Source organism: Saccoglossus kowalevskii, chromosome 1 (genome assembly GCF_978046115.1).
Source record: "Saccoglossus kowalevskii chromosome 1, keSacKowa6.1, whole genome shotgun sequence".
Classification (NCBI taxonomy): domain Eukaryota; kingdom Metazoa; phylum Hemichordata; class Enteropneusta; family Harrimaniidae; genus Saccoglossus; species Saccoglossus kowalevskii.
In genome coordinates, this window is record NC_140641.1 from 33,815,454 (window position 1) to 33,840,768 (window position 25,315).

General features: G+C 34.6%; 2 protein-coding genes across 2 annotated transcripts; one reads left to right on the forward strand and one right to left on the reverse strand.

Moving 5' to 3' along the window:
- LOC100368234 (glutathione reductase-like) lies at positions 1-15,903 on the reverse strand. Its single transcript, XM_085500918.1, has 11 exons — positions 15,663-15,903; positions 11,504-11,622; positions 10,658-10,860; positions 9,974-10,028; positions 8,651-8,750; positions 8,171-8,257; positions 5,288-5,419; positions 4,802-4,913; positions 3,453-3,584; positions 2,166-2,299; positions 1-666 (listed from the first exon to the last, which is right to left on the reverse strand). Exons 1-11 carry the CDS (start codon positions 15,897-15,899, stop codon positions 517-519), a joined length of 1,461 nt encoding a protein of 486 aa, XP_085357044.1. The 5' UTR covers positions 15,900-15,903; the 3' UTR covers positions 1-516.
- Positions 15,904-16,121: 218 nt separating this feature from the next.
- LOC146750849 (uncharacterized) lies at positions 16,122-22,775 on the forward strand. Its single transcript, XM_085500917.1, has 2 exons — positions 16,122-16,264; positions 20,033-22,775. Exon 2 carries the CDS (start codon positions 20,050-20,052, stop codon positions 22,669-22,671), a length of 2,622 nt encoding a protein of 873 aa, XP_085357043.1. The 5' UTR covers positions 16,122-16,264; positions 20,033-20,049; the 3' UTR covers positions 22,672-22,775.
- Positions 22,776-25,315: the final 2,540 nt, after the last annotated feature.

A 25,315-nucleotide genomic window follows, 5' to 3' on the forward strand; every position in this document is an offset into this window, starting at 1 on the left:
CATGGTTTGCAGTCTGTACAGTATTAATCCATAGTTTATTGTTCAACCCGAGTGAAAACATTAAATAGAGTTGAATACCTGACATACATTTTAGTTTAGTAATGTCGCCCTCTAGTGGCGAAATTTTTGTTGTTGTATACCACCCTCATGTACATTAAATAATACATTAAAAACATTCACTTGATCTTGGTTATACTTGTTTACATGAGCGACCATTTTCAGACTGACGTGTGAAACAAATCCTTAAAATATCCTCACTGCACTCAGGCAAAATTTTTGATTCTTAAGAATTTTTCACTCAAGTGAAAACTTGACGAAAGGAACATTCAGATGACAGTTAACAGAAAACTTAAAACATTGCACTTATTGGAAAATCTTTTATTATTATTATTATTATTATTATTATTAATAATTGTAAAATAGTATCTTAATAAAGATAAAAATATGTCTTATCTCAGAATTTTATACAATACTATACATTGAAAAATAAATGCTATTTTATGAATTGAGTGAGCATCAGCGCAAAGTAACAAGTTCTTCTGATGAAGTAGGATGAATTGCCACAGTGTTGTCAAAGTCAGCTTTAGTAGCACCCATCTTGATAGCAACAGAGAAACCTTGTAACATCTCATCACACCCATTACCCTGCATATGCAGACCAACAACCTAGCGATTAAGAAAAATGTGATAGGATGAATGTTTACATTATAACCATGTGAACCATTAAGGCTATACCTTAATTAGTTTGTTAAATGCTGCTTTCACTTGAATAACTTGCTGTTATTCAGTTATATTTCATATTTAAACAAGCAGCCTGTCGGCTGAGATAGCTCCGCTGTTAGCAATGCACATTTCAATTAAAGAACTGAAGATATCATTAGAAAATGAACAATATGTATAGTACATTGTATCAAAGCAATCAGACTTAATGTTTTCAACAAGAATACGAAAAACTATAACCTTTAACCAAAAATATTCATCAAAATTAGATAATTAAAGATACATGTATCATCACGAAATGAACAAATCTGAGAGAGGTCCACATGTAGTACCTATATATGTAATATCAAAGCAATTGGATTTTTAACAAGAAGTTGAAAATATCACTTTTTACTAAAAATGACAAAAATATTCAACAAAATTAGAGAATTGAAGATATCAACATGAAATGAACAAATCTAAGAGAGGTCTACCCAAGGTACATATACACCAAGTATTAAAGCATTCAGGCTAGTAGTTTTCAAGAAGAAGTCGAAAAAGTAAAACATTGACACGGACGACGATGGACAATCACTCATATGATAAGCTCCGCTCGACAAAGTCGACAGCGGAGCTAAAAATTAGAATGAATAAAATATGAAAAAAAGATTGGAGTCACACTGTGACGTCCTATGCATTTTTTCCAACCAGCATGTAGATGATTCATAACTAACACACACTTGATCGACACTAGATCTTGATTTGGTGTGACAACGTTGCCTCTAAGTTGTTTTTATTAACATGGAACATTTGTATATCTAATAACAGCAGCAGCAAACATCGCCATTATTTTATTTTTGGATGTGAACGACCAATACTGGCAACCTGTCATTGTACATGGGACCAAAACATAAACAAGTGTGATGACCTACACCGACATCAAATTTTAACCAGATTGAGCTTAACCTAAAATTATATCTCAGACTAAATCATCAGGAAGTGAAGTACCAATTCTCAGACCAGAACCATTATGGAAATAAAGCCAAGTACTGTAAAATACTTTATTTTAGCTGGAATTAATTTTTGCTGAAAAGGCTTTCGAGTGTTTTGTATGGAATTTATTTTCACTGATTTTTGACAAATTGAATGTAAAATATAGGAAAAAGGTATATTCGCTAGATTATATTTTCACTGAATCATCCCTTCAGCGAAAATAAATTCTAAGTGAAAATAAAGTATTTTACAGTAATATTGTATGGTTTCAACTAAATATGAATTTTGGATTAATGTGTTTTGACACATTGTCAATTTCTGAGGTAAAATACACGTAGTTTGGTTCTTTACGGTCTTTAGAAAATGGTAACCCAAATTTTCAAAATTGCTGATAAAACATGCAAGAAATGTTAAATTTCAGTTTTAGATTTCAGAACTACAAAGAGCAGCATTGCAATCAAACAATACACTACCTTTTCTTCCGGCCCAGCACAGATTAATTTCATAAGTGTTCTAGGTTTCCTTTCAGTGACTGCATGATACATCGCCAAGAAATTTGAATGGTAAATTTTCAAATTGTCTTTGCCATATTTATTCTCGGCTTCAGCTGTAGAAACAAAAAATAAAAATGTCAAACTACAGAAATCTTGTCATATTTAGCATCAGCTGCAGTTTGCAATGCACAGTAAGACCATGTAGAATTCTGTTTTTTATCATAAAGTGAGTATTAAATATATAATTAACAGAATTTTTTGCCTTAAGAGTAAGTTTGCGTCTAATTCAGTCTAGCATCTACTGTACATAAAGAACATGGCTGTTGCAAATGTATTTCCATTGTATATACGGTAGCTCACTAAATAATACGTCTATGTCAACTACAATATGTATCTTGTTCGAGATTACATACGTAATTTGTGTTATGGTCAGCAGTCTAGCAGCTATTTGTGTTATGGTCAGCAGTCTAGCAGCTATTTGTGTTATGGTCAGCAGTCTAGCAGCTATTTGTGTTATGGTCAGCAGTCTAGCAGCTATTTGTGTTATGGTCAGCAGTCTAGCAGCTATTTGTGTTATGGTCAGCAGTCTAGCAGCTATTTGTGTTATGGTCAGCAGTCTAGCAGCTATTTGTGTTATGGTCAGCAGTCTAGCAGCTATTTGTGTTATGGTCAGCAGTCTAGCAGCTATTTGTGTTATGGTCAGCAGTCTAGCAGCTATTTGTGTTATGGTCAGCAGTCTAGCAGCTATTTGTGTTATGGTCAGCAGTCTAGCAGCTATTTGTGTTATGGTCAGCAGTCTAGCAGCTATTTGTGTTATGGTCAGCAGTCTAGCAGCTATTTGTGTTATGGTCAGCAGTCTAGCAGCTATTTGTGTTATGGTCAGCAGTCTAGCAGCTATTTGTGTTATGGTCAGCAGTCTAGCAGCTATTTGTGTTATGGTCAGCAGTCTAGCAGCTATTTGTGTTATGGTCAGCAGTCTAGCAGCTATTTGTGTTATGGTCAGCAGTCTAGCAGCTATTTGTGATGAGATGACAACATTATTGTATGTGCATATGTATACACGTATAAAGTATGACAAGTATGACATGTACGTCTGGAATAGAATTTGTCCAAAAAAATGGATGCCAGTCGGCCATGTTCAGTTAAATTTTCAAATTGAAGTTACATACATGCACATCATAGACAATTTTGAAAACAGATTTTTGTCATACTATACATTCTATATATCAACATGTTAGATAACTAACACAGGTAATGACAACTTACCTTCAGTAAGTCCAATTGTACCAATGGGAGGATGTGCAAACACAACCGTAGGAATGTTGGTGTAATCTAATTTCCAATCAGGTTTGTTGTCAAACAAACGATGTGAAAGCTTGCGTGCAGCGGCGATGGCAACTAAAGAGTGAAAAGTACAAGTGAATCCTTTACATTAAAACATTAATCTTATCATCTCACTTGTATGGCAAAAGTTAGCTTGGTTTTGTTACAGATGCTGTGATATGCACATTTCCAATGCTTTGCCCGGTACACACTAAAGTCACACATGTTCTAAGTTGATACAATTTGACAGTCATCTACAGGAAGACATCCCTACTTTATACCTATGTGATAGTAATGATTTGTCTAAACATATATCATTGCCATTATCCTTGTCTGTTTTCAAGGTAAGTTTTCAATGACATAAACCCTGTCCAATTTATAGTGTCAAATATAAACAATAAAAGATGTAGATAGATTATAATTAAATGTTGCGGGAGTAATTCAGCCTGTTAAAAATACAGTGTTACTTCAAATGGCACCTTATCCAGATTTTAGTCAAAGTGACATTTACTGGGAATAAGATCATTCTTATTATCTTCCCAGAAATGCCCAAGAAACATGCAAGACAAAGACAAATAACCACTGGTTTTGAATGTCATCAAAATGCAAACCAAATCATGTGCTTAGGTACATTGTATACCATTATGTACCTGCTTTGTATCAACTTTAATCAACAAGGGAAAGTTAAGCCCAAATACAGGATGATAATTTGCAGATTTCTGCATGGAAAGAGTGTAAAATTATGCATTTCATGACAACAGCAGTATATGTGAAACACACCAGGCAGAGACCTGGTGTAAGTCAATGTATGATAGACACTACCACTGGTGACTATCAGTGAGTGATGTCTGCAAGTAGTAATGATCATATCCATAGATTATCTGGCAGCGGTGTATAAATAAAATCAGTACAGACATGCCAAAGATTAATGTTTGTGTTTTAAGTTTTTCGGACAAAAGTGACCGCCACTCAGTTAAATTCCATCAAAACCACAAAACACATGAAGAGAATATGCAAACAATTACAGTGGCTCTGAGAAATATTCAGATAGCAAGAAACTTTCCAGAATGCTTTGGTTACTCTCTAGAATTGATAGTATTATTACACTGACATGGGCATTAAATAGATCATTCCATTATTATATAACCAAGGGTAAAAAGTGCAGTTTTTCAAGATGAAACTCGTTGAATCTGACTGTCCGAATAATAAAGTCTTGCCTTTGTCCAAGAAATAACGTCAGAGGAACAAATGGATCCTGGCATTGAACAAGACTAATGAGACTCTCAACTTACCAGGTGTAAGCAAAGCCTTGCCACAGACATCCCCCAGGGCATAGATGCCTGCTGTTGACGTATTTTGATATTCATCAACAATAATATTACCACGTCCATCAGCTTTTACACCCTAAATACATACACATAAAATATACATTGCATTAAACGACAGAGTTTTGTTTGTTTTTTGTTCAAGAAGGCATTTTGGGAGATTGAATGTTACTTTTGTCTCTCCTGACATTTATTTTGCAAATTGCAAGTGCAATTACATGTATTGACATATTTCTCAACAAGTGGTTTTCAGAACACATGGCAACAGACAATACCTCAGTAATTATATGCATTACTGGAAGGTCAATGTCAAACAGTAGAAAATATAGAATATGAAAATATGAAATAATTTACAATACAATGGTAATTCCATAAAATTATAAAAAATTAAACTGAAAACTGTACTGACATTTACTTAATATAATTTGGATATTGAAAAGATAATTTACTCACCACTTTTTCAAGTCCAATATCACTATTTGGAATTCTACCAATAGCCCATAGTAGGCAATCAACATCATTCATTGCACCAGTAGTTGTATCTAAGGTTAGTTTACCATTCAATTCTTTCTTTACAGAAGTCACCTGTTATCAAGAACACACAAATCAATAGTTTTAAATGCCACATTTCTGTTGAATTTCTATGCCAATGAAAAAAAGCAATATTCAGCAAATAGCAAACAAAAAGTAAGTGGATGACAAGGCTAAGGAAAAGGGAAGATTATTCATAATAACAAATAAATTTGATTGTATATCTGTGGTTTGAAAGCACTTATTGAATCGCATTATTCAACACTCACGGGCCCACGTAATCTTTTGTAAGCAGTTTTCTTACTTGCATCATGGAGCTTCCTATTTATTTCCATGCTTGCATGAAACAGCGCATCATCATAAATAATTGTGGTTTATTTGAATGAACTACACAATGTAGTTATAGTACAATGTTTGCCATGTGTCTTGTCGGGTAGACAATAATGACGGTATACAAAAAAAAAAAAAAAAAAAAGGCACCAAGAAGTTTAATCAAAGATAGCTTAGAAAGAACTCCCATGTGCTGAGAGTATTGAAGACACATTAAATATAATTCAAAATTACTTGTCATAGATAGTGATAGTGATGGAAAAGCCGAAAACTAATAATGCAAATCAGAAAATTAATATGAACAGATTTTAATGGAAAACTAATGAGGTCTGCGCAATGTAACAGACCATCTATGTACCAAGTTTTATTGAAATGTGATTGGAACCAAAAAAAATTATGAATTATCATGCTAATTAGGGAATTAATATAAACAGATTTTAACCCCAAACTAATCAGGTTTGTCCTAGAGCATCTTTGAGTTTCATTGAAATGGAATAATTAGTACTTTAGATATCAGTGTGATAGCTTAAAAGTGGTTAATTATGTAAATTAGTAATTAATATGTACAGATTTTAACCCACAATTGTTTATTGTCCTACAGCATCCATGTACAAAGTTTCATTGAAATGTGATGATTAGTACTTGAGAAATCAGGGTGACAGCTGAAAATTAATGAATTATGCAAATTAGGTAATTAATATACACAATTATTTACCCTAAAACTAATCAGGTCTCTTGATAGTCCTAAAGGATCTATGTACCAAGTTTCATTGCAATGTGATAATTAGTACTTGAGATATCTGTAGAAAAGCTGAAAATTAACTAATTATGCAAATTAGGTAATTAATACGCACAAATATTTATCCCAAAACAATCAATCTCTGCATAGTCCTTGAGGATCTATGTACCAAGTTTCATTGAAATGTAATGCTTACTACTTGAAACATCAAAAGCTGAAAATTAATTAATTATGCAAATTAGGTAATTAATATGCACTGACATTACCTTAAAAACTATCAGGTCTGTGCAGTGTCCTATGACATCTATGTACCAAGTTTCATTGAAATGTAATGATTAGTACTTGAGATATCAGTGGAAAAACAAAAAATTGACTAATTATTATGCAAATTAGGTAATTAGGTAATTTTTACCAAAAACTAATCAAAACCAAGCATTAGTTCAGAGCATCCATGTACCAAGTTTCATCAAAATCCAATAAGTGGTTCTTTAGATATCAATAGAACAGCTAAAAATTAGCTTATTATCATGCAAATTAGGTAATTAATATGCATGAAATTTTACCAAAACCTAATCAAATCTGCGCATTAGCCCAGAGCATCTATGCACCAAGTTTCATCAAAAACTGATGTATGGTTTTTGAGATATCAGTGGAACAGACGGACACACATACACACACACACAGACACACACAGACACACTAACCACAAAGACTCCCATTTTGTGCTTCGCACATGGGAGTCAAAAATATAATACACAACTATATGCACGACTCGTACATTACAAAAAAAGTTTTGAACAAGAACATGCATACATTTTTTTATGCTGTGTTGGTCACCATTCACAGTAGTGATTATAATAACCTACAAAAATAACTTTGTTGAATTGTTGTGAAATGCAAACAAAATTAAACTTAGTTTCATCATAAGCAAATGATTCCGGTCACAGGTATAAACGCTAGATGCTGTAAGATAACTGCCATGTTTTTTCTCTTGCATTAGTTGACAAGAAACGTGTACTTTGACCTTCCAGCACATGGTTCTGTAAATGCATGGTATTTGTGATAAATGTAATTTTTGTTGAAACTACACAACTGAAGTTTTAAAATAATTTATAAGAACTGGTGGGGTAATAAAACAAGCAGTCTATCGGCTGAGATAGCTCCGCTGTTAGCAATGCACATTTCAATTAAAGAACAGAACACATCATTAGAAAATGAACAATATGTATAGTATCAAAGCAATCAGACTTACAGTTTTTAACAAAAAGTCGAAAATATCACTTTCTACCAAAAATTACGAAAATATTCATCAAAATTAGAGAATTGAAGATATCATCACGAAATCAACTAATCTGAGAAAGGTCTACATGTAGTATCTATATATGTAATATCAAAGCAATTGAACTTTTGGTTTTTAACAAGAAGTCGAAAATATCACTTTTTATCAAAAATTGCAAAAATATTCGCCAAAATTAGAGAATTGAAGATATCAACATGAAATGAACAAACCTAAGAGAGGTCTACCCAAGGTACATATACACCAAGTATCAAAGCATTCAGGCTTGTAGTTTTCAAGTAGAAGTCGAAAAAGTAAAACATTGACACGGACGACGATGGACGACGGACAATCACTCATATGATAAGCTCCGCTTGACAAAGTCGACAGCGGAGCTAAAAAAATACATTCACTATATGAACTTATTTTTCCATCACCAACCGCCAGCAAAATTCCTCACCTGTGTTCGTCTGCAGATTTTAACACCAGAACTCTCCATAGATTCTGTTAGATTTTTACTAATCATAGCATCAAAATTACGAAGAACCTGAAAACATACATAACAAATTATTCTGTTTTTTTTATAAGTTAAACAACATGAAAGTGTACATTTCAAAACAGAATATCTACAATAATTTTGAAAGTTCCTACATGGTCTCAGAATTGAATGTTACAAAAAATGGATATATACAATATATATTTGTGTCCAAGCATACAAGATCATTTGGTAGACATTCAAAAGCCAATCATAGCAAAGTAACACTGTTATAGTTGAAAGTGTCTATCATCTCAACAAGTTTTTTCTTATTTTCTGTATCACATTATATTATATTATGAATGTTCTGATAAAATAAACAAATTCTAAGAAAACAAAGACAAGAACCGTTTTTATCTAGGCCTAAGCTATATGAAATATCTATTTATAATAATATTCAGTTACCTGATCAAAACGAATACAAATAGACGTATCAGATCCCAATGTATTCAAAATCCCTGCCATTTCTACAGCAATATACCCAGCACCTACTACTACAGTTTTTCTAGAATATGAGGAAGTAAATAAAAACATTTTAAATATGTGGTCTTTCAATTCTAATTTGACAAATGCTGCATGGTCTCCAGCACAAAATCATGAGGTATAACAAGTTCATAAGGGAAGAAAAGAATTAGGAAAATAAAACTTAATAGCAAATTGAACACATCGTCCGCCTGCACGGTGTTGTTCCGTTCGGATATTCCTCCCTCTACAACACCGTGCGGTAATTCTATTCATAACCGTGTATGTCACGTGGTTGCGCGATAGAAAGTTTACCGACCAATAGAAAGCTTTGTTACAATGACTGCCAGAAACGGCTGGAGCTTTGCATTCCTGATGTCTTCGGCTTCATTTCTGCCGATATATGTTGCAGTGACATCATGAACTTTGAGGTATAACACCTACTCTTCTATAGTACCCAACAGTGGTGACAACACTATTACCACGCTCGACAGTCGCAAGGCCGGTAAAGCATAATAACATAAGGATTTACTATTTCCAGTGCGACTAAAAACGAGCACATCAGACACGGCACTAAGTATAGTTTGAATAGCTTTAGTCTGAATATCAGTGAGTTGCATGATGTATGGATATCGTCGCTGTATTGCCTTGACATCCAAGCCAACACAGCTTCCACTGTGCGCAGCGAAATTTATTCTCGAGTCAGACATTTTCACCGCCTGGCAATCATCATGGTGAAAACAAAGTCCGATAAATTCTAAGAAAACAGTGTTTTGGGATGGTCGTTGACACCTCTGAACAGTGTAACAAGATTACTCCTACATATGCAACATATTTAAATTTGGTTGTTTAGGATTTCTTCAAAGTTAAGGTCGTGCTGTTTTCTCAAATTTAGTCGTTTTCACCGGCTTTTCGACCAGTACTCCACAGCAGCTCGCGCAGAGCCCATAGAAATACATGGCAGAGTGGAGCGCGTGGGGCATCTCGTGATGAATTTGATAGCTTGGCCAAGCGCGTTGAAGAAAGAAGCAATATGATTGGCTGTTGGTAAATTGATTCTAAACTGTGAGGGCATTGTCACATACACATATTCCTAATGAAATACTTCAAGGTGATAGCGGAGTGCTTCGCCGGAACATTCACCTTGAAAATTCAAGATGATTGAACAGTGAATACTAATTTAACAAAATTTGCAGGGACTGCCCTACAATATGACAATTATCAAGCATACCACATAATATCAATAATTATTATAATTATACATACTTCGGTAGATCTGTCAATTCAAAGAATCCATCACTTGTAATCCCATGTTCAGATCCTACATGTATGTAACAAAATAAGATTTATCTAAATTTAGTGGATACCATAAAAATATTAGAAAAAAAATTACATAAAAATACATCATTTGTGAATGAAGGCATGGTAGTTAACTTTATGTTTGCACATGTTGGCATTAGGTTTTACACTGTCAAAAATATTACGAATTATCCATGTTACTATGGTGACAGAATAAAGTTGTATAAAATTTGTCCTATCATTCTAAAGGGAATACTGGCAAAAATACCTGATATATTTATAAAAAAAAAAAAAAACACATTTTATTGGCCAATGAAAAAAAATTATCCTGCAAAACAAGCAGCGTCTTGGCTGAGATTGCTCTGCTGCTAGCAATGCACATTTCACAAGCAATCTGTATTATAGTATAAGAAAGAAGACCTGTATACAGAGTATGGGAGTGCCGGTCGCTCATGAATATTAATGAACTATATGAATATTAATGAGCTTGGTCACAGTGCAAAGATTTGTTTTATTGATGTCAAAATATTTTGTTTCACAATTTAAAAGAGATTGAAATTAAAAATGAAACATTCTTGAATTGCAAATTCTGCAGACTAAAAACAGCAACAAATAATTTATTGTTGCAATGACTTATACTAAATAGCTTACCTGGTGTATCAGGTACTATAGGTTTGCCACCCGTTGCTATCAATATATGGGGTGCTGTATATTTCACACCATTGACTTGTATGCATTTGTCATCAGTGAATGACGCTTCACCTTTGATGTACTGCACATGGCTATTTGTCAGGTTATTTTCATAGATTCCATTCAATCTCTTGATGTATGCATCACGTAATTCTTTAATATGACTGAAATTATCAGGAAAATAAAGGGGTAATAGTGATGAAACATTTACCCTATCTGAAAACTACTAAATTCTACTTCAAATATGGTTTCTGGACTTTCTCTGCATGTACATGCAAATCTGTGTTCATGTTATAGGATTTCATCATCTGGCAAATCATTTAATATGCGTGCTGTATTTTCGTTAAAAGATTAAAACAGATGCAGAATAGAATTAGAACAAACATGGTAAAATGTCTTATTTTGATTACAGAAATAGAACAATTCTAAATAATACCAGTATACTTGTAGGAACTCAACCTGCACTGAATAGCTGATATGTTTGGAATTATTAATATTATTTGGTGGATACAAATATTAATGTTTATTGCTTTCTGACCTAAATGAGGCACATAGAACCCTGTATTGCATGAAAAACAGTTTCTGTGGTATAATTTTGTGCAAGACAAAGTTTTATTGCTATCACAGGTCAGTCAAAATCGGAGAATTTGTTCTTCATAAATGATAAAATCCTCAAAACATAAAAGTACCTAGCTGTAGTTTACAGTATGGCACACACCATGGCTGTCATACCATGCATAACACAAGATTCAGTAAATCATTTATTTTTAGAATGTGTATAATTTCACTCATCATGTAGATTCTTACCTCCAGTCAAAGTTCACTTTTCCATCAATTGTAAAACCATAATTTTTGTGGTCATGTAGAAATTCTGCATGCATCGCTGTGTTGTACATAACTTTCTTAGGAACACATCCTACATTCACCTACATGGTAGACAAAGTAAATATCAACTTAGATTTGTTGTTGTTATTATTTTCATATTTATATACCTAATTTAATTTTTACTGTATTGTTATCTTTTAATTTTAAATTGCACATTCAACAACTAAAACACAATTTTCGGATACCTTTTAGAAATCTTTAAAGGACGGGAGTCGTCCCGCCGCGTCATGTTCGATATGGGACTCATAGCGACGTATACAATGGGTGTAAAATACATTGTTTATTTACATGAAATTCGAACATGCGCTGCGCGACGACCACCGTGCTTTAAACTATTCCCATAAAATTATATTACACAAAGTACAGCAGATATTTTAAAATAGAAAATATGTTGTTTTTTTTAAACTACAGTAGTAGTGGGCAACACATTGATGCATTCAGTAGTATTATTGTATGTGTCATAAATAGCAGTGCCACTGCGTTCTACACCACAACATGTCCCCGCAGTCATACATTGCAGCAACACTGCATCATACAGTGCAACAATACACTACAAATAAAACACATGCAAAACATATGCAAAATTCAAAAACACTTATAATTTTGAGTCATACTTAAATTGTCTTCCAAAAAAACATCAAGTCTGCATGTCACGCTTCCGAACAAGTAACCATTGTTTGGCTATTGAAAAAGGAAGGCACACACAGCCAAAAACTCCCATTGAAAAAAGAATTTGTAATTTGTGTAAAATAAGTATGATATTTTAATTGATGAGTGACTGACTACATTATACACAATCAAAGCCAGTTATATTTGAAAGAAATGCAGGCATGTTCACTTCTCTTTTATTATTATATTAACAAGTCACTTCGCGATGAGCGTCTTTTGCGGTCAGTAATATTTACGAACATTTTTGTTCACTATTGGCGATCCGCTCCACTAGGATTGCCCTTAAAATCAATTTTGTGTGTCTGTGTGTGTGATTTCCAGTGTTTTCACGTATTAATTCTTCTGTGATTTTTTTGGCTTGGCCTATTTCCCTCAAACTTGGCAGGCAGGTCACACCATCAACCTAGTTATTAGGTAAAATCTGAAGAAAAAAACATTTTAACAGCCAAAAATTGTTTTTTTTAGATGGCTTCGTGCCAAATGTATCTCCTCCTACAAATTTAGGATAACACCCCTCAGGCATAGCTCATTCTACTCAGCTTGAGTGTGGGCATGAAGTTGAATTTTTGATATCTTTTTTTTTTATTACCGAGAAATTTGACTCTTCTGTGATTTTTTTGGTTGGGCGGATTTGGTTCAAACTTGGCAGGCAAGTCACACCTTCACTCTAGTTAGGTTGTAAAATCTAAAAACAATTTCTGGCCCACCATTTCCATGGCAACAGCCAACCAATTTTTTGTATACCTTCTCACTCTACAATTCTAGGATTAAGTAGCTCATTCTACTCAGCTTGAGTGTGCAAACATTTAATGGTTGTTTTATGTCTTTTTTCATTATCGAGAAACTTGACCTCAAAGTTGGGGTAACTTTTCACCAGCGGCTTTTAACTGCTCTGCGTTTTTTTTTTGGCTTGGCTGATTTTGGTCATACTTGACAGGCAGGTCGGACCGTCACTAGTTGAAAGAAAATTCTCGCTCACTGCTGCCATGGCAACAGCCAGAAACTGATTTTTGGATACTTTCGCCCCAAATTTATTACCTCTTACCAGTCTTGTAATTGCAGTGTATATGTGGGGGGGGGGGGCAAGGGTTATTTTCGTTCATCGTAATTGCAATATTTTTTTGTTCGTACAACGTAAATTGAAAAAATATATTCCGTAATTCTGTAATCACAGGCTAGACGTACAACGTAATCATCAAGTATTTTTTTCGTACACTGTAAAAATGTGTAATTTTTCTCGATACGTACAACAATTTACATCCAAATAAAAAAGTCGTAAAGAATAGTCCAGGGGAATTACATTTTCGAAACTGTAAAACTACTAGATGACACAATTCACTGCAAAATTCCATTTTTACTGTAAACTGTAAAAACGTCTTTTTTCCTTGTAAATTGTGAAAAGCTCTTTTTATTTCCCGTAAAACTGTACCAGCTACCCCCCTTGCCCACCCTCTATATGGTCATGTTTTTTTTGGCTACGTTGCACACTGGTAAGAGATCACCAGCGCCAACATTGTTACACTGTATCAACGTAATCCCAACGCAACTTTGAACTATGAATGAACTGTAAATGCTGCCTTCAATCTAGAAAATACTATCGCAAAACGGTTGGAAATAATAAATTTAACAGCAGAATACAATAAAGTGACTTCTAAAGACTGAACGTTTTTTGGTGAACTTCGTATACAGGGTCAGGTTTTATTTATAAACTGACATTAGCTTCACGTTCATGTCCTACCATGGCACCAGCCGAAAACATGATGTTGCTTGTTTTTGAGCGGAGTAGAGCGGATTGCCAACCAGCCTACCGGCTTGTTTTATAAATTGGTTTGGCAATTCCCACCACCAATTAGACCATGTCACAGCATTTCGGCTACTTTTCCAACAAATCCTAAATCACTTGATAATTTTGTGTACTTTACATTTGTACTATGATTACATTTTAAGTTACAATAATTTTAATGCATACATGTACACTCACAAAAATACCCCTAAAATAAGAGAAATTAGGATATAGCCTTGACAAAAAGGCATTATTTTTCCTTGTCCTAATATTGCATTTTTTTTATATCTGTGTAACTTCATGTGGGAATCCTGATGAAATTTAAAATTCAGTTCACAACGGTTTTGCAATATTAGAGGCTGTGAACTTGTCCATGGAGACTGCAAATTAATAAATACTGTATTCACTGACATTTATTTTGTTTCCATAGTATCTTTTTCTTACTGGTGTGGCTACAGTGACTGTGAAGTGTTTTGTCGATTGTTGTCAGTTGTTTGTTTTGTGTTCTTGGAATTTTGTAAAAACAAAATCAACAACGGTTAAATAGGTATGGTATTTCCATTTTGCAGTATATCGTAAACAGCACTTGTATACTTTGTTTATCCAGCATAAATATCAGATTGTTCGGAAGAATGAGGTTGTAAATTTTGTTCATTAATGTTGTAAGATGACGCTTTCTCCGGGGCCTTCAGAGTCCTATGTTGACTATGTCCCGGTCCCCTTTACTCACTTGTCAGCGTCTGAGTGGTATATACAAAATACGACCAAGTAAACGTCAGAATATTAAAAAAACAGAAACCTAAAAATCAGTTGTCCATTCCAAGAGAGCCGCAAAACCAAAACAATCTCTCGGCCGTCGCCGTCCACAGCAGCGATATGATTTTACACATCGAAATTGAGAATCGCATGTGTAGACATATTGCATAGAAATGAACACTTCATACTCGCGAGTGTGCGTATTTTCGTACAGTGGCGTAAACATTGCTACAATCAAAGACGCGCTGAACAGAAAGTCAATTCTGGGCTAGTACCATTGTCAAATTCTGGGGAGTAGAGGACTATTTATATGGGAGACGTTACAAGAAGGAACTATTAAAATTGTTCGATTTGCATATCAAAATCCTTTATTGGAACAGAGCATGTTCTATATTCACCAAAAAACAAAGTTGTTATGTTTCTAGACACACAACAGACTCGAAACAATAGAAACCGTCCGATCCGAGCGACCTGCGTTCTTGAAAATCGAGTCTTATCGCCTTTGCGTTTCCGAGCAAAAAAACGTTGAGGCCAAAAATGACCGATTTTCGCCCAATCTTCTATGAATTTTTCATAATTTAGCTAATTCAATCCAGCTGTTAGATAGAGTATTTATTAGAGACGCCCGGAGAACCAAAATTTAAGACGTAAATCGCTCCGGCGACTAAAAATCGGCGAAAATGGCCAAGGGGGTGAGGGACTGCATTTCAAAAACATATTTTATATATAGGGTATATAATTATTGTTGGAATGTTTTTGTTTTTTTCGGAAATGCATATTAGAATGCTACATGTATTATATTTACTTTATCGTAACACACCACCCCCACCCCAACCCCGATTTAAATGGCCTATGCCAAAGATAAAAACTCACACATGTTCCTCCAAGACGTCCTGACTCAATCAGTCCAATCTTCTTCAAACCGAACTCAGCAGCTCGTCTAGCACCGGCCATTCCCCCCGATCCACCGCCGACCACAAGGTAATCAAAGCTGTGTGCAGCGCTGGCCATGGTGCCTGTCGACAAAAAGCGAGTTATCATAGAAATTTGAGACGTAGGCGACGATATTTGCTGAGTAATTGTTACAGACAGTTCTTCCCGGGGGTGCATCCCAGGAAAAGTTGTTTTCTCTTTTGCATAAATGACCCCCCGTAAATGACCTTTGATCTCTAACTCTTATTTTACCTCACAACAGTCGTGTTTAAGGTTAGGAAATAATTATTAAGAAGTATGAATCAAAATTTACTTCTAAATTATTCAATAACTCATACATTACATTTTTGATAGTCTACGAGTAAGCAACAAAAAAATATCGAAACAACGCGAGATTTCAAATAATTCCTCCGTAGAGGGCGTTCCGACCAAGCGTAAAAAAGAAAGAAGAACAAGAAAAAGAAATGAATGCTAATTGCTAAATTAATTTCATATATTGGTGGTTCGATGCATGACGAACAGATACAGTAATAAGCACTAAGGTAAGCTGGAATAGTTTTGATCTCCATGAATGTCAATTGTTTGTCCATAAGGTCAAACAGTGCAGATCACGACATGGCTGGAGTGGAAGCACTGCACCGGCAGAGGTCTTCATTACAACATGAAGACTCCTGCTCTACTGCTTTACACTGTAGCGGTCGTACGAGGCACCCTTTTGGGTAAATGGGCAACCACGCCTGATTACAATGCATATGTTTGTTTGTATTTCTCCGAGAATATACATTATATATAAAGTATTATATTATACCAGTATATTGATGGTGTTAATCCATTGATTTGATTGGTCCAAACACAAAATTTGCATATGCAATCCATAGTATATTGGCTGATAATGCACGGCTAAACCAAGTGGCCCTGGAACATGAATTGACTACAGATTTAATACGGAAATACATAAAACCGGTATTATTTGATTTTTAAGGAAATATAGTCGTTGAATTTTGGAAGAATATTGAATAAAATACTGAATTAAAAACATCTGAAAGTTATATAACTATAATATTGCTTTTTGTTAATGGTGGGGTCCAAGTTGTGAGCGTCGGTCGTTGGGTGATTGTCGTTCGCCACACAAACCTACTAACCACCGTCCCTCAACACCGTGAGGTGCCTACACGAACGCCAGAACGCTGTGTTCTCAGTGTTGTTACTTTGAGATGGATTGCGAACTTCCAACAAAGAAAACTTAAAGGATTTAATGACATAAAATGCAAAAAACTATGAGTCACAGGCAAAAATGTATGCCACCAATAACAACCAGTGTCCGGTAGCGGCAGCTGACAAAATTGCAGTGCACCCCGGTAATTGCCATCTGTTTAAAAAAACACAGGACAACGCAGGATTCGACGACGATATATGGTATTGTAATTCTCCATTATGGGTAAATAAATTATAGGAGATGATGAAGCTAATTTCGAAAGCTACAGATTTGTGCCGAGTGTACACCAACCACTATATTAGAGCGACGGCGTGCAAAGTCTTTCGGCCGGGGTTGAGACAAGGCATATCATGTACGTGTCACAAAAACGATGCGAAAATCCGATCTTACACCATCAAACTTACCCCAGAACAACGATAAAACTTGTCAGTCATACTGTCACAAAACTTTGGTTATACCAAAGGTATCCAGGTCAGATGTTGGAACTGAGGTCGCTGTGCCGGTCGCCGTACATGATACACCGCGTCCCGTCGCGTCTCAAATTTCGGTCAAACTAAGTACCGCTGAACGTCAAATATCCACAGTTACAAGTAGTATGATGAGTCACAAAACCGGTTTATTTCACAACTGTACTTTCAATGGGCAAATTACAGTCCAAATTGTACAAAAACCGGAATGAAAACGTGGAAAATCCGTTGTTTAAATGATCCAAACTGTACACGACCCAGTATTTTAAATCGCGTTGTGCGTCAGTAAAAGGTCAGAAAGGTCATCTTTTGTTATGCTAATTTGTGTGTTTACGCTGCTCTATTCAACGTGGATATGTTTTTTTTCATGTGGAATAAAAATTAGTTTGTATTCAATTTGAACTGTGTTGCGCATGTAATTTTTGTATGCATTCAGCGTACAACTACATACTATTCTTATAAATATTCATGTTCAAGGGCCATAATCATGATTTTTTTTACAAGTTTTATCGAATTGTCAATATACTGGTATAATATAATAGCAATAACCTCCGCCGAAGTTGGGTATACCACTTGATATTGCACAATTCACTCCATATATGCACTCGCCTGCGGCTCATGCATATATGTCGTGAATTGTGCAATATCTCGTGGTATACCCGCCTTCGGCGGGGGTTATTGCTTAAATATATCGTACTATTACTAAACCTGAGATTAAATTAAGGTCTAACAATATGTTTTACTGTATTGCCAAAAAATTAAGTTAAAAATACAAGACATATTTGAATAAGCTAGGCTTTAAGAAAAGGCAATGTCATGCAAAATTTAGAATTAGCAACTACAATCTTGAAATAGAAAAAAGGCAGACACACACAACCAAAAACTCCAGTAACACAGAATATGCCAAAGATGTAATGAAAATTAAATTGAAGATGAGGAACACTTTCTATTAACTTGTCAGAAATATGATACTAAAAAAAAATTCTTTAATAAAAAAAATTCTATCCAAGATAAAAGACAGTAAAGATCTATTCACATATTTACTTTCAACTAGAGGTACAAACATTATTATTATTATTATTAAAAAGGCAAATATAAATACTAAAAGGTCAGGTAAATGGAAAGTTTTTGCCATTTCTTGCATTCTTTTCTGAATTTTCACATTTATTAATACTCAAACAAATCCAGAGCCCAGCCCTCCCTTTTAAGTTTGAGTCATCTGACCGCTAAAATGATGGGCTGTAATAATTATAATAACTATTTTTAGTAACAGCTTAGTGTGTTATTTTTTCAATTCCTGTGACTAGAAGTGACTTACAAAAATGTCTGTATTACCCCATAGTGATTATTTATGGAGATAATAAACAATTAATGAATGAACAAACAAAGTAAATTAAAAAAAAAAACACTACAGCCCACATCTTATCCTTTTTGTTTTTCTATTATGTATTCATTTCTTTGGCAAAATTACCAGTAAAATAAATTATAACTAAAAAAAAATAAAAAAATATTATTCTCTCTGTGAAAACGACACATGAATGCATACCAATTTAGTTGATGATTTGTTATGGCTTCGCTTTTGTGAACATTTATACAAATTATGGTATAATAAAATTTAAATAATTCATTTTTCAATACATGTATATGAACACTAAATTATTAGTGTCGAGACTGTCTGTGTATACACTGTATAATTGGAGAATAATTTACAAACCATTACATTCTTGTGATGTGTTGTATCTGTTTGTTATAAAGCCACCCTATGCCCGATTTAATGCTTCTCAGTCAGAAATTGTTCATATTATACTGTTCGTTTTTCCAGACATTCAAATCCATATTTAATGGCCTGAGCGCACTCCTGCAAAGGCTATAATACATGAACATATGCTGGAAACTGCTTGTGCCATGAGAATTTAGTACCATAAATATTCATGATTTGAATGCATAGAATATAATATTAGTTCAAAAACACTTCCAGGTACATTTGTAGCTATATTCTTTATTTTTGCATATAATTTTATGATTTCAAATATTCTAATTACTAAATTGTTTCATTCTGTTATTTGTTGTTTGCCTTTATGTGTTACGGTAATATAACTTATTAATGGGGCAGGCATTGCAGATATAATGTTATAAGTACAAAATACAGTAAATTATAGCACTGACTGTATATATTGTATAGTAGAACAGGACTTTGATAGTTTATTGACATGCCAGGGTTATAGAATAGCCCACCACCAGCACTCCTGTAAACACTTATATATGTAAACCAAAAATTGCATTTATTTATTACTTGGTCATTCATATGACTTACCGTACTAGATACATATCTGGCATTTACATAAGCACATAGTTACTCATGGAGGAAGTATGGTATTTTCATACATTATACACAATCAAAGCCAGTTATATTTGAAAGAAATGTTTCACCCATTTATGTTATTTTGACATGACACAAGTGCTGTTTTGCTTGAGTTGAGGTTGGAACTTTTAGGAAAGGTGGATTAAATTAATACATGCATGATAGCAAGATATAGGAATAAAATGAGAATCTATTTTCTTTAAAATTGCTTTCCTATTGAATAGTGTTAATCTTGTATTTGTATCTATTTTTTTTTTTATTATAGGTATAAAGGGAACTGAAATGGATGAGGGGACTTCATCCATGCCCAAAGCAGAAGAGAACATTGATTTGATTATTGAAACAGCAGAATTTGATGGAAGTGGTATGAGATATGATACTAGTATGTTCGGTCCTAAGACTCATCAATGTGAAGTATGTGGTTATGTGGCTAGTAATCATGGATGCCTTGTAATACATAGAAGAACCCATACTGGTGAAAAACCATTCAGGTGTGATCAGTGTGACTATGCATCAACGCGGAAAGGGAATTTAGTCAGACACAAAGAGATTCATACTGAGAATAAAGCAATGTGTGCTGTATGTCATATGATGTTGAAGTCTGTCAATTTGAAAAGACATTATAAAATAAGACACCCTGAGATTCCAATTCCTGATAATTTTGGTGACATGATTGTGTTTGATAATACCTCGCAAGGCATGGTATGGTCAAGTTCAAATGAAATCACAGATGGCAGTGATCATGGTAGTTTTGTTATTGAAGATGTCCGGACTGTCCAAAGTACCAATTATGCAGGAAATGAAAGTAATCATGTGGACCATTTCAATAAAGGACTATACAATCCCAGTATTGCTTCAGATTCAGAACGGTCCCTCGTTTTAAATATCAACAATGGAGTTATTACTAGAGAAGCATATGAAGATATGCCATCACATCATGCACATATGCGAGAAACCAGTCATAATTACATTGAAAATGCAGCTACTGTTAGAAATATGGCTAATGTCCATAGTAGACCTTTATTATCTGAAAGATTCATGGGTAACCCTGAATGCAGCAAGTCTAGTTTTGCTGCAACAAGCAATCAAATAAATTGTACTGCAACTGCTATGACCAGAGAGTCAACACCACCATACAGTACTGAACGTTTGTGTGATTTACCGCAAGAATTTCATAATGGGTTGCTTTGTGAAACTGCCTTAGCTTTTCTCAAAGTTCATATGTCAAGTTGTAGCTGTTGTGGACAGAAAAAGAAGAAAGCACAAGTGGATAAAGAGAAAGGACATGAGGAGCAATCATCGTCAACGAAGGAGAGTGAAAGAGAAGCAGGTCAGGGTGACCCTCTTATGAAAGGCCAACATAACACAAAGAATGGGAAAGAACCAATGTTGAATCAAAATAACCAAACTAGTCAAGATTCAGATCCTTATTTCCTCAGACGCTGGGGAGTTACATCCAAGATTCATGAAAAACAACAAGGTAAACAAATCCGTACACAAAGCAGGGACCTAGAAGACCAAGTTTCAACATTTGAAACTAAACAGAGAACAAGTGGTAATAAAATGGAAGTCATTAATTCTGCTTCTAAACTTCATCACCAGAAAGACACCTCCACTACTGTTGACAACAGCTCAAATAAAATTATTGCTGCAAATAAGAGAATAGAACGTAATGTGTGTAAACACAGAAGTGAAAAAGAGAAAAATCAAAATGATGTTAAACATTTGACGGTGGACATTCGTAACAATGACAGTGACTTGAATGATGAGGATCTTGGTGATGCTGATGACAGTGATTCTGTTTTGGAAATTGATGTACAAAATAATGTTTCCAGTGAGAATGATGAAGAAGAAAGTGATGGAGATGACCACAATAAATATATGAAGTACCAGCTTTGGCCAGGACACCAATATTTTTATAAGTATAAATACAAATATAAATGTGTAAAATCAAGACAGTTCAAGTGCCCAAAATGTGATTTGATAACATTTAGTGCTGCTCATTTAAAATGCCACATGAGATCCCACCTACCAGTATGGCCTGGCAGTATCAGTGCTTCAAAGATCAGGAAACAGTCAATCAGTATCCCCAAAGGTGGAAAGTGGAAATGTAATCGCTGTGACTACACAACTAGCAAATGCACTAATGTTAACAGACATCACAACAAACATGCAAAAGAAGATGAAGGAAAGCAGAAAGCAAACAGAATATCTCAAAAGAAAAAAGCTTCTCAAGCAAAACAAACTCTAAAAAGAGCACATAACACTGAACACCACAGTACAGGTAGTGAGTGTGGCACTAGTAAGCGACACAAATCTGCCATTCAAGTGAAACATGGTGGTAAAGCATGCAAACAGAGCACCAGTAAACTTACTTACAACTGCAGTCAGTGTTCTGCTGTGTTTTACCATAAATCAGTGTTTGATAACCATCAACTGATTCACAGTGCTGAGAGATCATACAAGTGCAATCAGTGTGGGATTTCTTTTAAAAAGATTCAAGCCTTAAAGGCACACGCATGTAACTTGGTACCGAAGACACATCACATATACAGATGTCAAAAATGTGATTTCAAAACAATATATATTAGGAAGATTAGACGACATATTCAAAAAAAACATACCGGTACCCAGAATACTATTGCCAAGAAGTTGCATACGCTCGATAAAAAGGGTGAAGACAATTCTGACACATTTGCCTTTGAGACTTTGCCGATTGGAAGTAGGAGCGGTCAAGATGTATCTATATGTGCTGAGTCATTACAGGGTATGAGTAGCACTGATCAAGATCAGATACCTAATGAGGACAGAGAGAGCAATCCATTGCCAATCCATAGTACTGGCAAATGTTCACCGTTAATGTTGGAAATACAAAATCAACCTGTAGACATTGGGAATGATTAACTTGGTAAAAAAAAGTTCCAGTCTTCCATCCTTGATTTATATTTTAAGCTTATGTGATCAAATCCTTGCCATATGTCTTTGTCAAAACTGGCATTAATTACATGATAATTTTTCTTCAGTTGCCAAATGCAAATTAATATTAGAAATGACTGCAATGACTGTTCATCATCTGAAAACATGCCATCTACAGAAAAGTAATTTCTATTTGCGAAATGGCTAAATAATTTGTTGACAGTTGACCATGAAAACACAACATGGCTACAACTATTTCACACTTAGTTTAAGCTCTGGTGTTGATGTGGTCACTGTGAGGGTGTGAGGACGTGATCAAATAAACATTAAAAATATGAAGGTTTACCAATCAGTTACTGCATGAGGTATGCATGTCTAGTTGATTTATTCAATTCAGGGATTCAAAGACTATGCTATTATCTTTTCCTGTCAGCATTAGTTGTAAAAAGAACATTATTTTCTTTTAATTGTCACAACATCCTCTCAAGTCCATATAAATTAGTTTACCTTTATTATTGGCTTTTATGGATGAGAACTGCTTACAATATGGTACAAGTTACCTGTTTTTCTTTTGACACTGATTTAAAGTTTTTAATTTCTTGCCAAACGCATTCTTGCATTGTTGTAGTATTATTTTTTTTTTTACATTTTGAAGTACTGTTATTGCCCCAGTGTGCTCATAAATTAGCCAAAGAAGTTTTATTTTTAGAGTGTTATCATATTCCTGTACCTCAAAATTTTTTATTGGTGATCTTCTATGTTTACATAATATTTTGACCTCCATATAATCATATGATTGAACATGGTTCAGTTCACATTAATGTTTAATAACAAAGAGGTCAACATAATTGGCTTATAAGATTATGAAAACAAATTATTCGCTAATGACTTCATGGTTTTAATTATGTTTTTGATACAATATTTCCTTGTTTGGATTCCATTGTTTGGATTTTTAATTTGTAGCATAATTTTTGTGGTTACCTCTACCATGTAAAATTGTGCAGGTGCAAAGGAATTTTAACCTGACTTCCTAGTGTTTTCATCCCAATCATGTTGCCGCAATGTATTTTCATACATAGTTTTTAAAAACATTGATTTGAATATTAGTTTTTTTTTATAGTAATTATGACAATATGTGACATTGCAAACCATTAATTAACCATTTTAGAATATTTCACTTTTCTATATTTCAAGACCACTTTAATTGATTTCTATTACCCGGTAGAAGCACGAAATACAAAACTGAGACTAGTAATTTTAATTCCGTCTATCCATCCATCCATCTGTGCATATGTAGCCAATTTACAATCATTTATTGACCAATTTAAATCAAATGCAGCACTAAAACAGTACTTGGTCTTATTTGTGCACATCAATAGTTTTTTTCATGCACTTTTAGGTAAAATTTAATTAAAATCCTCATAATTGAAAATTTCTGCAACTGTCGTTTTCAATTTAACTGTCTGGGGAATTTTAACAATGCTGTTGTTTTGTATATATCATTGAGAGGTGAGAAGATGTTTATTGTCGCTTACAATGTCATTTCAGGGGATTAGAACATTGTGAATAATGAATAACCAAATTTCATATCCTGTTCATATCATGGCAGTGAGGTGGGGCTTGTGAAATATCAACCCATTGCAGAGAGGCGGTTGAATTTGCATACAGTCTCTTGTTTATTTTTTGGTGTTTTTTTCAATAAAATAAAATATGATAAGAATGTGTAAATGGCGAAACCTGTGTTAGCGCGAAAGCCGGGTTACCGTGAAATAAACGAGGGACACTCTCTTGTGACGCCTTCTACCGACATCTGTGATGATTGTCACCGGTCTGGGTTCAGTGCAAGATGCAATGATTGACAGGCTCATTAACATTCAACCAATCAGCATTAACTCGTCAAAATAAGAACTTTGCATGCTTGCATTTCACATTATTGTTTGAGAGTTGTTATTATGGCATGGCATGGCAAGACAGTGTCGAAGTTTCACTGAAAATACTAGGTTATACATCAATTTGAGAATACCAACGAGAGATTGTTGATGCATACACTTCTGGTCGCTATGTTTGTGTGAGTGTTTGTCTATCAAATCACCGACTGCCTGAAGTCAATTTCCTGACACATGCATTTTCAGGCCAGCTTTGAACAGTCTTCTGCAGTTACCAGATTTTTGTATTTTTGACCCGCATACAAAGCAAATGCATTTCTGAGTTCTCTGTGACAGTTGTGAACCTTGTTTTTTGTCTATGTGCTAGCGATGTATTGAATTTACAAGAATGGAAACATACTGGTATATGTAAGCATGCACTGCCCACCATATCCTGTGACGTCATTGAAATGCTCATTTATAATAGCAAGGGTATCAAGTCTCTTGTTTATTTCGTGGTAACTCTGCTTTCACCATTTATACACTCCCATATTTAATTTTATTAAAAAAAGATGCCAAATTATAAACAAGAGACTGTATGCTTGTCTAAGAGGTGGTGCTCTTCAAGTGTTAATCCCTGGCAGAGAGGTGGAGTTCATCAAGCGAGGCATGTCAAGTGTCAACCCATGGCAGGGAGGTGGAGCTTGTCAAGTGTCAACCCATGGCAGGGAGGTGGGACTGGTCAAGCATCTACCCATAGTAGAGGG